Source organism: Macadamia integrifolia, chromosome 8 (assembly GCF_013358625.1).
Source record: "Macadamia integrifolia cultivar HAES 741 chromosome 8, SCU_Mint_v3, whole genome shotgun sequence".
NCBI lineage: Eukaryota > Viridiplantae > Streptophyta > Magnoliopsida > Proteales > Proteaceae > Macadamia > Macadamia integrifolia.
The window spans coordinates 4,721,564-4,734,810 of record NC_056564.1 but is presented as its reverse complement, the minus strand read 5'-3'; the positions used below and the strand labels follow the sequence as shown (position 1 = coordinate 4,734,810).

General features: G+C 38.3%; 2 protein-coding genes across 4 annotated transcripts in view; one reads left to right on the top strand and one right to left on the bottom strand.

The window, feature by feature from the left end:
* Positions 1-2,000: 2,000 nt before the first annotated feature.
* On the top strand, positions 2,001-9,408 carry LOC122085775 (ABC transporter I family member 6, chloroplastic-like). 2 transcript variants are annotated; one of them, XM_042654353.1, is made up of 7 exons: positions 2,001-2,379; positions 3,250-3,300; positions 4,079-4,300; positions 5,788-5,910; positions 7,584-7,760; positions 8,836-8,943; positions 9,048-9,408. In XM_042654353.1, exons 1-6 carry the CDS (start codon positions 2,044-2,046, stop codon positions 8,926-8,928), a joined length of 1,002 nt encoding a protein of 333 aa, XP_042510287.1. In that variant the 5' UTR covers positions 2,001-2,043; the 3' UTR covers positions 8,929-8,943; positions 9,048-9,408. The 2 variants fall into 2 exon arrangements, with proteins under 2 accessions (XP_042510287.1, XP_042510285.1); XM_042654351.1 differs by having other exon boundaries at positions 2,002-2,379; positions 8,836-8,933.
* Positions 9,409-10,604: 1,196 nt separating this feature from the next.
* The window catches only part of LOC122085501 (endochitinase A-like), a 6,245-nt gene continuing 3,602 nt past the window's right edge, over positions 10,605-13,247 (bottom strand). For both annotated transcript variants that reach the window (XM_042653959.1, XM_042653958.1), the window contains exons 4-5: positions 11,550-12,476; positions 10,605-11,060 (exon numbers count right to left, since the gene is read on the bottom strand). In XM_042653959.1, the coding sequence (XP_042509893.1) occupies positions 10,665-11,060; positions 11,550-12,476 (1,323 nt within the window). In that variant the 3' untranslated portion in view covers positions 10,605-10,664. The remainder of the gene's footprint in view (positions 11,061-11,549; positions 12,477-13,247) is intronic.

The following is a 13,247-nucleotide window of genomic DNA, read 5'->3' as shown; positions in this document are numbered from 1 at the left end:
CTAACTGGCTAGTGGGACCGCCGTCCTGCCTGTCTAGGTGCTGCACCAGTACTCCCTGTATTAAACTGTGATGGAATACAAGACATCATACACCCAATAATGGTCTAAGATGACTAAAGAATTTGGCTCCACATGCTTCAACATGGATGAATTTATTATATTTCACAAGGGTATAGACACCATTTCACCCTTCTGTTTCTGATGCAGAGGCATTCATAGCTTTCTGTGCATTTATTAAACCTTCTTGAAATAAACCCAACCCGAGGAAGGCCGAATTCCGTTGTAGGTTTTTAATTTTTTTGCTCAGGATGGACCTAAGCTGACAATGGCAAACCCAATATAGAGTTGGGCTTGGTATTGGGCTTGGGCTTAGATTTACCTCAATCTCAGGTCCGCCCAATTATTAAAGGATGGGTTAATAGCATCCATAATCATGGTTTTGATTTTGATCGATTTCCAGCCGATTTGAGTTGCCACGTAGTTGATAAGCTCGGACCCAAATTTTCATCATTGGTAATCCCATCCTCCGACTACTAAAATGCCACGTTTAGTCAAATTCGGTTCAATTAAATATCATAATTAAAGCATGATTAAGTATCATATCGGATCCATATAGCCGACTCCATTTAGTTGGAATAAGATTATGATTGGTGTTCTTTTGTAATAAAACCCAAAAACACAAAGAAGAAGAATGAAACACAAATCTTTATATAACTCTCAATGTCATATGATGTCAATGTTATGTATGATTAACACATAATATATGACTATATATATAAAATTTGCATTGGGCTTTTGATCGTGTTGAAAATTTTACCAACCTAAATGATCTCAATCTTGTTTTAAGTATGACCTCGGATAAAGCCTATTGGAGGGCAAAGTTTCATGTAGCCGACCCCATTTAGTTGAGATTCTCTTGACATGATAGGTAATGTCTCTTTCCTCTTCGTGTCATATTTTTATTTCACCTTTATTCTCTTATCGCTTCTTCCCCTCCTCTCTCTCTCTCTCTTTTTGTTTTTAAACCTGAATATTATCTGGGACCCAAGGAAGCCCCTAAAATTTTATTAAATAATATAAACAAGATAATAAAAAAACAAAAAGGGAGGAAATAACCCGCCTTACCCCAACCCATGAGATATAAATCACTATGACACTCCAAAATCCAAAAGGACCTACAAATGATGAAAAATTACATTCTAAAGATTGGTAATCCCACTTTATCTTACCGAATGATGTAACTAATATTAGATGAGAGAGCATTATCACCATAGAAAATCAAATTTATAGTAGTTTCACATGCAAAGTTTGCTTACCAATCCGCTGCGTGATTGCTTTCCATAAATGAAAAGGAGATATGAATTCTCAGAGAATCATAGAGGTTGATTACTTCCTAAAACCAATACCAACAGCAACACAGGGTACATGATATTTGAGAGATAAGTCTTGCAATCAGGGAGGAGTCAGAATTAATATAAACGTCAAAGAAGCCCAAATCTCTTCTTCCCCTCCCTCATTTTTCCCTTACTTTATTTTGTTTGGATCCATATAGTCAATTCATTTAAGTTGGAATAAGGTTGAGTTTTGTTGTCGATGATTATATTGGACTGGCCCAAACCAGAAAAATCCCAGCCCAACCTCCAAAGAATGCGGGTGGATCTCGGGCTCAGATTTTTCATTCTCAAGAATCGGAATGGAATAAATTGGATTTGGCCGAATATGATCCTGATTCTGGCTGATCTATGCTGGGTTTTTAGGGTTCAAGAAAATTCCGATCGATTCCTACCCGGTCCAGATCCGTAGGTAATCTCATAACTCGGAACAGAACAAAATCTGGCTACATGGATCGAAATTGGCCGAAATTGATCTACAGATCTGAAAACTCAACCGATTCTAGGGTTTTTATTGGCAAGAACCGGCCGAATCGAATTGACTCTATTCGGGATCGGTCATTTCCGATTCATCACTAATCCGATTTTTTAACCGTGATTTCATTATCCCTTCTGCGATATTGGAACTCTAGCCTTTGTGTGCTACGTTTCAATGGCGGTTCTCCATCTTCAAATCCATTCGCCTTTCTCTTCCCACTCTCGTCTTTCTACATTCAGAAAGTTCAGGGAGAATTCCTGCGCTTTCAACATATCGACCTTGTTCTATTCACCTCGTTCTTCTTCCTCTCCACTTCCAGTTTTCAATCGGAACCATCGTCCTCTAACGACGAACGCCACTCTCCATGTCGATTCTCCCTCGACTTCCGACAGAAACAGCGAGGCGGATTCTCCGGAGGTTCTGCTCCAGGTCAAGGATCTCATTGCAGTTATTGCTGAATCGAGAGAACAGATTCTCAATGGCGTCAACCTCGTCATCCACCAAGGAGAGGTAATCGCCATCTATATCTTGTCAATTGGCTGCCAAATTAGGGATTTCTTTTGCCCTAACGCTATAATCTAGCGGTAGTGTTTCTATTTCACTTGTCTGGTTCTTCGGCGGAGCATAATTGAATAGTTGATTCCGGATCCATTGAGGAGCGAGAGTGAATTGACTATATGAGTCGGTCAATCAGCCAAGTTCTATCGATTTTTTTTAAATGGATATAAGATTTTTCCGCTAGTATTACTTTTGATGCGGTACGAGTGCCGCAAACCAAGTCCTCCAATGTCACTTCCTCTATTGTGCTATTTTGCTCTGAACAAATACGCTCTTACTTCTTAGGTCTACTTCGATGTGAGTAAGCTCCTATCAATTGTGTTCTTGTTCAACTGAGCGGTTATTTTTGCATATAAAATGGTGGCTCAACTTAATTATTCACTTTCCAGCGTCGCATGGGGTGAACATCAGGATAGAATATCAGATAACTGTTCTGTGCCCGGGGTACAAGCTGTGGTAACAATACATGTCAGCAGACGGAAAGCTTCATCAATACAATAGTGGCTATTAAAACTTCTTTCCTATCGATTCTGGTTGTATATTTCCTGAAAGATATTGTCTTAGAAAAAGAAGGAAATTTAACCAAAAGATTGAATCTGTGGTTGGCGGTTAGTCGAATTTCTAGTAAACAGTTACCAAATGCAAAATGAAAGCTTAGTTTCAAAAGACTGTTTCTTTTAATTTTACTTTTTTTTTTGGTTTATGTCACTTTCTTGGGAAATTGTTCTCCTCAGAATCTTTATATTTTCCTGTTACTGGTTTCTTGTTGGTGGTGTTTTCTGATGTTTATCTTTAATGTTGCTTATGTTTTTTGTGTAGTAGGTCCATGCGATCATGGGGAAGAATGGCTCTGGGAAAAGCACGTTTGCTAAGGTTGGCGATTCTACGATTTAAATATAAATCGAACTGTTTAACTCTTTGTGTTTGGTCAAAACACTATGTATCTAAGCTGTGATCTTGATTCTTCATTGTGATTTTCTCTGGTTCATGATACTCTTCTTTGCAGTGCTTGAGGTTACAATCTGCCAGTTACAGATATGTTAGATTGTTGAATATGCTTTCTTAAAATAGGGACTACTTATGGTTGGGCTTTTTCAAATTACCGATTGGCAGAGAAAAATTTCTTTCCACCAATTTATTTCCTTCATTTTCTTTTTATTATATTTCATCAATTTTTCTTTGGCCTTACGTTGTCTTGAAAACATTGTAGTCTTATCCTCAATAATCAGTTTTGGGGGGGGGGGGGGGGGGGGAGGGGGAGAGGACAGTTGTTCAGTTGTTGAGGGTCCCCAGAAGCTTAATGATTAAACTTTGTCAACTATTACAACCCACTTGGATGACTTGAAAACTTAATGGTGCCACCATTCAAATCCTTCCTATCTCGACCCAGGTTTTGATTTGTTGGACAGCAGCCACTTGTTGCCTTCTAATTTCCGAAATCGGCAAAATTATCTCAAAACAGTTGACTACCGACTTTGCAGAACGCTTGTTCATAATCTCTTAAGCTATGCAGGGTTGATATTATTAAGCATATCTGCAAATGGCCCTTAATACCTTTCTTTGCCACACAGTTCAGATACACAGATCAATTCATTTTTCCTTGTAATGGTAGGGAAAAAAAGAAAAAAAATGACGTCGTTATTTACTGCAGGTTCTTGTTGGTCATCCAGACTATGAGGTTACGGGGGGCAGTGTAACGTTTAAAGGTGAAAACGTGCTTGACATGGACCCTGAAGAAAGGTCTCTTGCTGGTCTTTTTATGAGCTTCCAGTCCCCGGTTGAGATCCCAGGTGTAAGCAACATGGACTTTCTAAATATGGCATACAATGCTCGAATGCGAAAACTTGGTCATCCTGAGCTTGGACCTATTGAGGTGATGATACATTTGCTGCTCCTTGATTTATTTTTGTAGTGATCCATTATTTTTGTAGCGTGGACTTTTTTCTATTAATACTCGCTACATGTCTGCTTCTTATTCAGGCCTGCTCATGTTTTAAAGTATCTCCGATACCGATATGATACCCTCCGATACTTATATTAAATTTAGCCGACCAATACGATACACACTGATACGATACGTAGAGTTTTTAAAATCCTATCGTATCGATATATATGCTATGATACATACCAATATGCACTGATACACCATCGATACGTACTGATATTCCATGTAAAATATAAAATTGAGGTGAAATATACGTTTTGGTATGTATCGGTACGTATCGGTGAGTATTGATATGTATCGATCAATACGTATCCGTGAGTATCAGTATGTATTGATGAGTATCGGTAAGTATCGATCGGTACGTATTGGTGAGTATTGGTATGTACCGATACAGTGCGCTACGGTCATATAATGGCCAAGATGGGTATTTTTCAGAAAACACGATTTTTTGAGGGGTTTTTGTTCCAAAGTTGTTGCCACTCATATTTTTCTCTAACTAAAGTAGAAGTCAAGGTTGAGAACAAGGATTTTACATTTATGGGATAATTACAAACCTTGAATTCTTAGTGCGGTCCCCTCAATTTAGTGTTTATGCATAATACATGTTATCAATAGTTTTTTTAAACAAATTTTTTATGTAAAAGTGTTTAAAAATGTGTTTCATATCCATTTATATGCGTATCTTAGCGTATCTTCGATACGATACGATACGATACCCTTCGATACGTATCTTAATTTTAGCCGACCGATACGGTGATCGATACCGATACTTTAATCCTTGGGCCTGCTAGGTAATTTTATGAAGCATATGCATTATCTGAAGCTGGGATGCATCCTTTGTTTTGATTTGAATAAAAATATGTATCCTATCAGGGCATTGTGTACAAGCATATCGACTAGAGCATAGACACAGTTTTTTCTTTTTGGTTCATCATTTAACTAAGAGAACTATTATTCTTTTCAATAGTTGTGCTTTACTGGATTGTTGCACATAAAACGATTATAAGAGGATGGTACATTATTGTTCAAAACAATGAATGAACATCTTACTGCAAAAGAGCAAAGGTTAAATGCCCATTCTGTATCCTCATAATCTCTGCAAAAACTAAAATCCTAATCTAGTATCTAATAAAGAACTGCAAAATCTCAATTAATTTTGTACAATTGTACTCAGTGTAAAGTTTTAGGCTTCTAGCATGTTACTGGTTGGCCTTCTTGGGTCCCTGTGATGGGTAACTGTACAAGATCTGAAAGTAACTTTGTGGCTGGTAATTTGGTTTTAGGAGTATAAAATTTTATGCTTATATATTCAGGAAATCTGTTTGTTATTTTAGCAAACTAGATTAATGCATTGATTTAGCCCTATGTTATTTAGAAAAGAAACAAATTACTAACATTATTTTTTCATTTTGCAGTTCTGGAATGTCGTGTTTTCCAAGCTGAGTGTTGTGAATATGAAGCCAGACTTCTTGAACCGAAACGTGAATGAAGGATTTAGTGGAGGTGAAAGGAAACGGAATGAGATTTTGCAACTTGCGGTATCAATTTGGCTCATCATGATGACTTCTATCAAGTATTTTCATTTTTGTGTGATATTTTGAATTAGTTTATCTGAACATCACCACTACCATATGTTAGACAATCCAAAACTGTAACTACCCATCAAATGGTGGCAAGATTTTAGGGTTGTAATCACCCCCCCTCTTCAAAAGAGGGGGGGGGGGTTGAGTGGGTACTGAGTTGTAATCTGTTTGATGTGGGTAAGACCATATCTTAAGATTCACTGGATCTCTATTTGGATTCAAACTTGGATTTGTACTCAAACAGCACCTGACATATCCATCTTTAAATGGTGGAAAGTCAGTCTCACAAGTAGGTTTTGAACTTATTACCATTTACTTGCTAACCCTCAGGCTACCTAGGCTAGTGAATGGTCATTTAAGTAAACAAATATAAATAGCAATTTTGGGAAGATTCAATTCATAAGCAACAATAACAGTAACCTTTACATGGGATCATGTTACATCCAAATCTGATCCAATTATAAACTGATTTGTCATGTATCAGATCATAGTTGAAGAAAAATGGTATATGCAATCTGCCTTAGGTTGAATGCAAGGATTGGATCATTATCAGATCCACATCTGTTTGGTGAAATTTTGACCTGATTACTTTTAATATTTCACATATTTTTGGTTGTGAGGGACTGTGTTAAATATGCTAATAGTCCAGCAATAAGATTTTGTGACCATTTTGTTAGCTCTATTTTTTGAGAGTTGAGTATGTTTTGGTGTGAGGTTTCTGGGTTCTATCCTTTGTGGAAATGAACCATTGTCGATCAAGGGGAATTTTGACCATTGAAATAGTTGAAGGTTGACTCACAAATTTGGCTAAAAAAACTAATATAGTAACAACCTGAGGAATGTGACTCCTTAGTCCATTAGGGTCCAAAAAGCGAATATTGGAAGATTTTGTATAAGTTTGGTTTTACCAAGTAGACGAATACTGGGTATATACCTAGAAGATTTTGTGGGAACCCTCCTCTTCCAACCAGGGGTTAAAAGAAGTGTCTTTACTCCTCTCCATGTTTTCAAGGGGAATATGTACACACAGAAAACAACTGCTTCTTGTCCTTAAAAAGTAAGTGTGTGGTGTGTAGATGAATTGCTTGGGACATCATGTGCCTCAATTTCAACTATGGTTTGCTGACTAAGACTTGAGTGAAACACTAGAAATTAAAAATACAATAAAACTAAGCATTCGAGCATGATTTTGTTGAGTTAGCCGGTGGGCTTGCTGAGTCATTGACATGTCAGCAAATCGTGCTACTTTTGGGCCAAGACTAGGATCTCTCTTGTCTGACATGGCCGTGACCCAAGTAACCTGGCATCCATATGCAACCAGATAATTGAAAATGTGTTGTGAACTTCCACATCAATGAAGGCCTTGGCTATATTTTGTTTTCTCTATATGAAATTTCAGTGCAGTTCTTGGGCATGGTTCCTTCAGAAATTTTTTTCAAGCAGTGCTCTGCTTAGAAATTTTTAATCATACAATGAATTTTTTCCCTAGTACTATATTGAAGTTATTTTGTTTTGTAACAAACAGGATTAGCTTCTTAAATGGACACTTTATCTGCTTCTGATGTTTTGCTAAATTGCTTTGTGAATATGAAAGCTTAACACCTTCATGTTTACAATATTTGATGAAGCTACTTGGAGCGGATTTGGCTATTTTGGATGAAATCGATTCTGGGTTAGATGTTGATGCACTTCAAGATGTAGCGAAAGCAGTCAATCTGCTCTTGACTCCAAAGAATTCTGTTTTGATGATTACTCATTATCAACGACTTCTGGAATATATAAAGCCCAAATATATCCATATCATGGTAAGTCACATGCAAAACTATGAAGAAATCTGGTATGGTTTTTCTTGACCCTGTGATAAGTTGCTCAACCGCATGAAATTTTATGACATTTCCAATTTATCAATGAGAGTAAAGCTTTATGTAATCTATTTTCTTCCCTCCTTCAAATCACTTTTAGTGAATAGCTCCTATCTTCTACTGCAACTGGGAACTTTATGCTTATTTCAACCAAAACTTTCATGGAGGAATGTGGTGGATGATCAATACTCTGTAGTATTGGTCTTAATAACTTTTTCCTTGCTTTGATGGTTTTGCATGATTAAAAGTTCTTCTGATACAAAAGTTTGATTGGTTAAGCTGATCAAACTTCTGACAGTGAGATCTGCGTTGCCTGGCCCTGCATCTCAGGGTTTAAGGTGTTGAAATACTGACTTAATTGAATATTTTTTGGGGGGATGTGTGTGTGGGAAGGCCTGTAGCTTAATGTGATTGTCAAAAGCTTGGCTACCAGACTGAACATTAGGTTCAACTCTGAGGAGCAACTTTAAAACAAGTCAAAAGGTTAGTTCCACCTGCACAGTCTACCCCAGGGATTCAAAAAACAAAATCAGATCGCAATTCCGGCCGATTCATGTAGGGATTCTAGGGTTAGGGCAGATTCATAACCAATTCATATTGATTCCAATCCGGATCCCAATTCTGAGTTTTGAATCCTTGGTCTACCCTCCTGGGACCATGTGAAAATGAGACTCCTTCCAGGTTATGACCCATTATTTTACGGGATAAGAATAGAAAACCCTAATTCATTCACTTATTTTGGTTTTTGTGGTTCACCATTTTTGACAAATCATTACCTAGTCAAGATGAACCTCTGCCCCTCTTTTTCTTCAATATTTTGAAGTCTTTTTGCTTCCATTTCAGTTTTGAGGCAGATGTCCCATGATTTCGTTGTCCTTGACATGGACAAAATTTTCTGGTGCTTATAATTTATAATTCTTGTTTTTGTTGATACCTTTTCCTCTTTGATAGTTCTCAAGAATTCTTCCTGCATAATTTTCTTCTAATTGCACCTACACTTTCGGTTGGGTTTGTTTAGGAGATGGGAAGAATAGTGAAAACCGGTGACATCTCAATTGCAGAAGTGCTTGAGAAGGAAGGCTACAAAGGATTATCTTCTACAACAGCTTAGAGGCAGTTAGTACATGTCCTCTCTCTCTCTCTCTCTCTCTATCCATGCATGCATGTGCAAGCACACTCTTGCACACGTATTTTACACTTTGCATCTGGATTTACACTTCCCACTTACAGGGCACCAAAATTTTGGAGGTCATTGTTGTGCTTCTGTTGTCAAAATGGCTTCATTGCAAAGTCAGATTGGCGGGGTTCCAAGATTCATGTGAAGATCAAGGGAAGGCCTGGTATTCAATTCAAGGCAATTGATTATGGAGACCTCTTTAGTTTGATCTACCATCTATCTAATTCATACTTTTTTTTTTAAGTGAAATAAGTCAAGCTTGTTGATGTTTCAGTAAGTCTATGTTTCTTTTGGGTTTTATCTTTGTTTACTTGTACAATTAGCTATGGCCAATTTTACAGGGGCATAAAACTAGCATGTCGCATATTCACTGGAGATGTGCTTAAAATTAACAAAAGTAAATGATTGAAGAGAGGGCATATGTACTTGCTTCTACAAGGAAAAAATCGTTATCATGTATCAAAAATCGGAGAAAAAAAAATCTGTCTGATCCACGTCGGTAAGTCAAAACCATTCCCGATACGATACCAAGATTAGAAACCTTGATCGTTATGGCCACACGTAAATGACGGTCCATTTTGGGCCATGAGGCAAGATGATGTGGTGATTCTGAACATGAGGTTAACCACTTGTTGCATTTTATAACCTAATTTAATTAATTTTCCTCGTGTATTAGTGGTACTATCAGATTGTTTTTGGACTTCCTTTTGATTGGGGGCAAGGATTTAGTTATCGATGTCGGTCTCAGCTGATTAGATACCAATTCAAGATCCGACTGTATCGGCCCAGATTGATCCTTTTCATAAAAATTAGTTTTTTTTTAGGAGTTTACCCCTGTTACCAATACAACAACCGATCCTCTGGATCGGCCAGGCTAGGGAAGAAATTATTACTCGTCCCTGTTTAGATAAAAATCCGCTGTTTTAGCTTTGAGCAACATCGAGGGTTGACGTAGCCTGAAGTGCTAAACTGATAATTGGAAAGTTGAAACCCTGGGGTCTCGCTATCTATATATGATCTGGAAGAGTATCCGTTCACAATACAAATCTTGACCGAAATTGACACCATAGGTGTTTTTGTCAATAACATGTTTCAGGTTTTTTAATTTTCTCTTCTTTTTTGGCAGTCCATGTTTCAGATTTCATTGATTAGAATTTGAATGCGATTTGATTCTTTTTCTACAAATCCTAGAAACAGACAATACAGGATCAACTGTCACTTCAAGTGTCTCATGGACAATAGATGGACAGAGTTTGTATTCCCGAATTTATTGCACATTGTGGATATTACGGTCATGCTGAAGGGTTTATCCCAACAGACCATGCATGGGGAAAACTCAAAACTAATATCAACTGTTTCTGTTAGCAAGTTTCGCGCCAAAAACAAAAAACAAAAAGTTAGTTAGAGTTCGGTACTCGATTTTCCACTTCTAATAAGGATTTGAGTTCCCACTTGTTACTCTACTCTGCAAAAGGAGAAAAGAAACTTGCAAAAACTGGGTTTGAATTTGGGTTAACCAATTCTGAACATGGCTTCTCAAATTGATCTCAAATTTCACATCATAATGCTTTGGTGATTTAAATTTTATTTCTGAAAATGACCAAATAATATAAATAATTAAAATTAAGGCTTTAACATTAATAAATTAATAAACAACAGCAATCCAAAATTCATATAAGACCAAATAGTTCAGGTAGTGGTTCAAACCGGTGATCAAATATGAGTCCCTGATCTGATTTATCATCAGCACTGACAAGCCAATTTGTATTCTTTGAGTCTTCTTTGAGCAGAATTGCATCATAATGGGAACTCTCAAAAATGTCTGGTTCACTCAGCTCTGTAGAAGGTTGACCATTATTTTCTTCAGCATCACCATCTAGAGATTGGTTTCCATTCTCTGTCGTGGAACCATTACTGCTTCCAGGTTGGTCACTGTTGCTGCTTACTGAAGATGAAGTACGCAAGGCACGAGCAGATGGAAATTTTGGAACTGTAGAGCGAATGCTCTGAGGGAAGAGAGTGGTTCCTGATAGAGAACGAATGCTCCCTGTGCCATTTCGGATATCCTACCCAATGCAACATAGTAATGTACTTAGAAATTAAGAACTACATCAAATAATCTGGAGTACATAAGGTTTGACCACCTTCCCTCCTACAAAACATGCCACTGGCAATTTGACCTCACATAACAAGTATTCTGTGACCTAGGCCTGCCAGTAAAACCAGTTCGTCTGTCAGTTGGGTAGATACCCAACTTGTTTGCTTGTCAAGGGCAAGGCTGGTTTTCAGGACATTGCTTTGACATCAAGACTCAGATACAACACAATTAGGATGATTCAATGGGGACAAGTTTAATTACTGTGGAAGAATCTTTTATCTGGTGGCGCCAATGCACCTTAATTTCCGCCATATTTACAACACAGGAAAATTGGAAACATCTACATTTCCAGCACATTTCCAACACAGAGAAGTTGGAATGGGTTGGGATACGGGGTACATGCTGAACGTTTTAAAACATTTCCTTTTCCAGAGAAACATGAAGAAAAGAGACATACCATATGCCTAAGAGCCATATCAAGAGACTTCTTTGAGATTGTTCTTCCAAATCCAGTATTCTCGGTGGCTGTTGTAGACTTTGCAGGTTTCCGCATTGAAGGCTCTGAGACTGGTGGGGTCTTATGTGATTCAGGTGCACCAATGTCATGTCCGTTGGCATGTAAGCGGCCCCTTCCAGAAATTTCTGGAAGCCTACCCCTCGTGACAATAGGTGATGGTTGCCTCTGTGATGGATTTGCAGGTCCTGATGCCTCTGAGTTTCCCCTGACAGTGACCCCGATGATTGGGCGACTTCTACAAGCAGATACAGGTCGGACTGGCAATGTTGTCCTCAGGTTTGGTGGTGTTTCATGAGGGAAATCAGGGGGAACAATTGGTTTCTGCGGAGTGCGTGCATGTGGACCTGGAGAGCTTCCTCGAGAAGCTGTTGCTGGATGCCGGCTATTCGCTAAGACCCGTCCAACAGAAACAGAGCGACCTACTGCTGGAGCTGAAGCAGGAGCTGGCGTCGGGGTCCGGCGAGTAGGAGTTGATGGCCGTGAATTGGACCGTGCTGATATAGAACTGAGGTTTCCAGGGGTTCGGGGTCTGGCGGTAGGGGTTGATGGTCTTGGGTTCTGGGTAACTCGGGCCTTCTCTCCATGAGAAATGGTGGGAGCTGGCAAGGATTTGACAGGTGTAGATGATCGTGATTGCACTGGACGCGCAGATGAAGTCAAAGGTCTTGCGGTAGAACTTGAGCGGCTAGTTGGAGTAGATGGTCTAGAGGATGTAATTGACAAAGAGCTGGTGTCGAGGATTGAGGATCTGTTAGAGTTGGAGGAATATGTGTTGTTGTGCACAACAGATGACATGGAAGGGCGAGTAACTGAACTACTTCTAATTGGTCTTGAGGAATAAGAATTCTCTGAATGTGTCGCCGAAAGCTGCAAGCAGAGAGAATGAGTCATTAGCACTACAAACGTATGAAAAACTTTGAAAAGCACATGTCATTATTGGTTCTTAATGGCAACTAGTTAGGAATTTTTTGGGGTTGGATGTCAGTATAATCAGTTTGATCGTATCATATTTACCCATTTGGACTGCATACTAGCTTCCAACCAAGGGTAGCACATGACCAAGTTTAACATAGCATCAAGGTTAGTATAAAAATGTTTGCCACAACTCAATCTAGTAAATATACATTTTCAGCTTAACAACATAAAAATAATGGGGAAACCAAAAGATCCACTCAAATAGTACCAAAAGTATCAATTTTGGTACCACTTTAATGATATGATTTACCTAGATTTTGAAAATACTTTCTCCCTTCCTTTCAAACATTGCTTTCTGCATGTTCTTTCACCAAAAAAGATTGTGGGAAAATAAGATATTTGTATTATTCAATCATCCCTATTGCTTTTATACAATAACAAAGAATAAAAATGATTAGCATGCCGAGATCTGTAACTGTTAGATGAATGGATTTTTCTCTATTTTGAAAATATATTCTAAGAAATAAACCCCATATCCAGGCATTGATCAGTCATTGTGTGGTTCTTCATACCCTGGACTAGTTTACTTACATAACCTTCCAAAGTGTTTTCAAGCAGATTAATTTTTAGCCATTCATTTTCATGAGAGGTCTCTCAACCAATGATGTCTTGATACTTCCATCAAATTTCCCCCCCACAAACCACCCCCCAACACCCCACCCC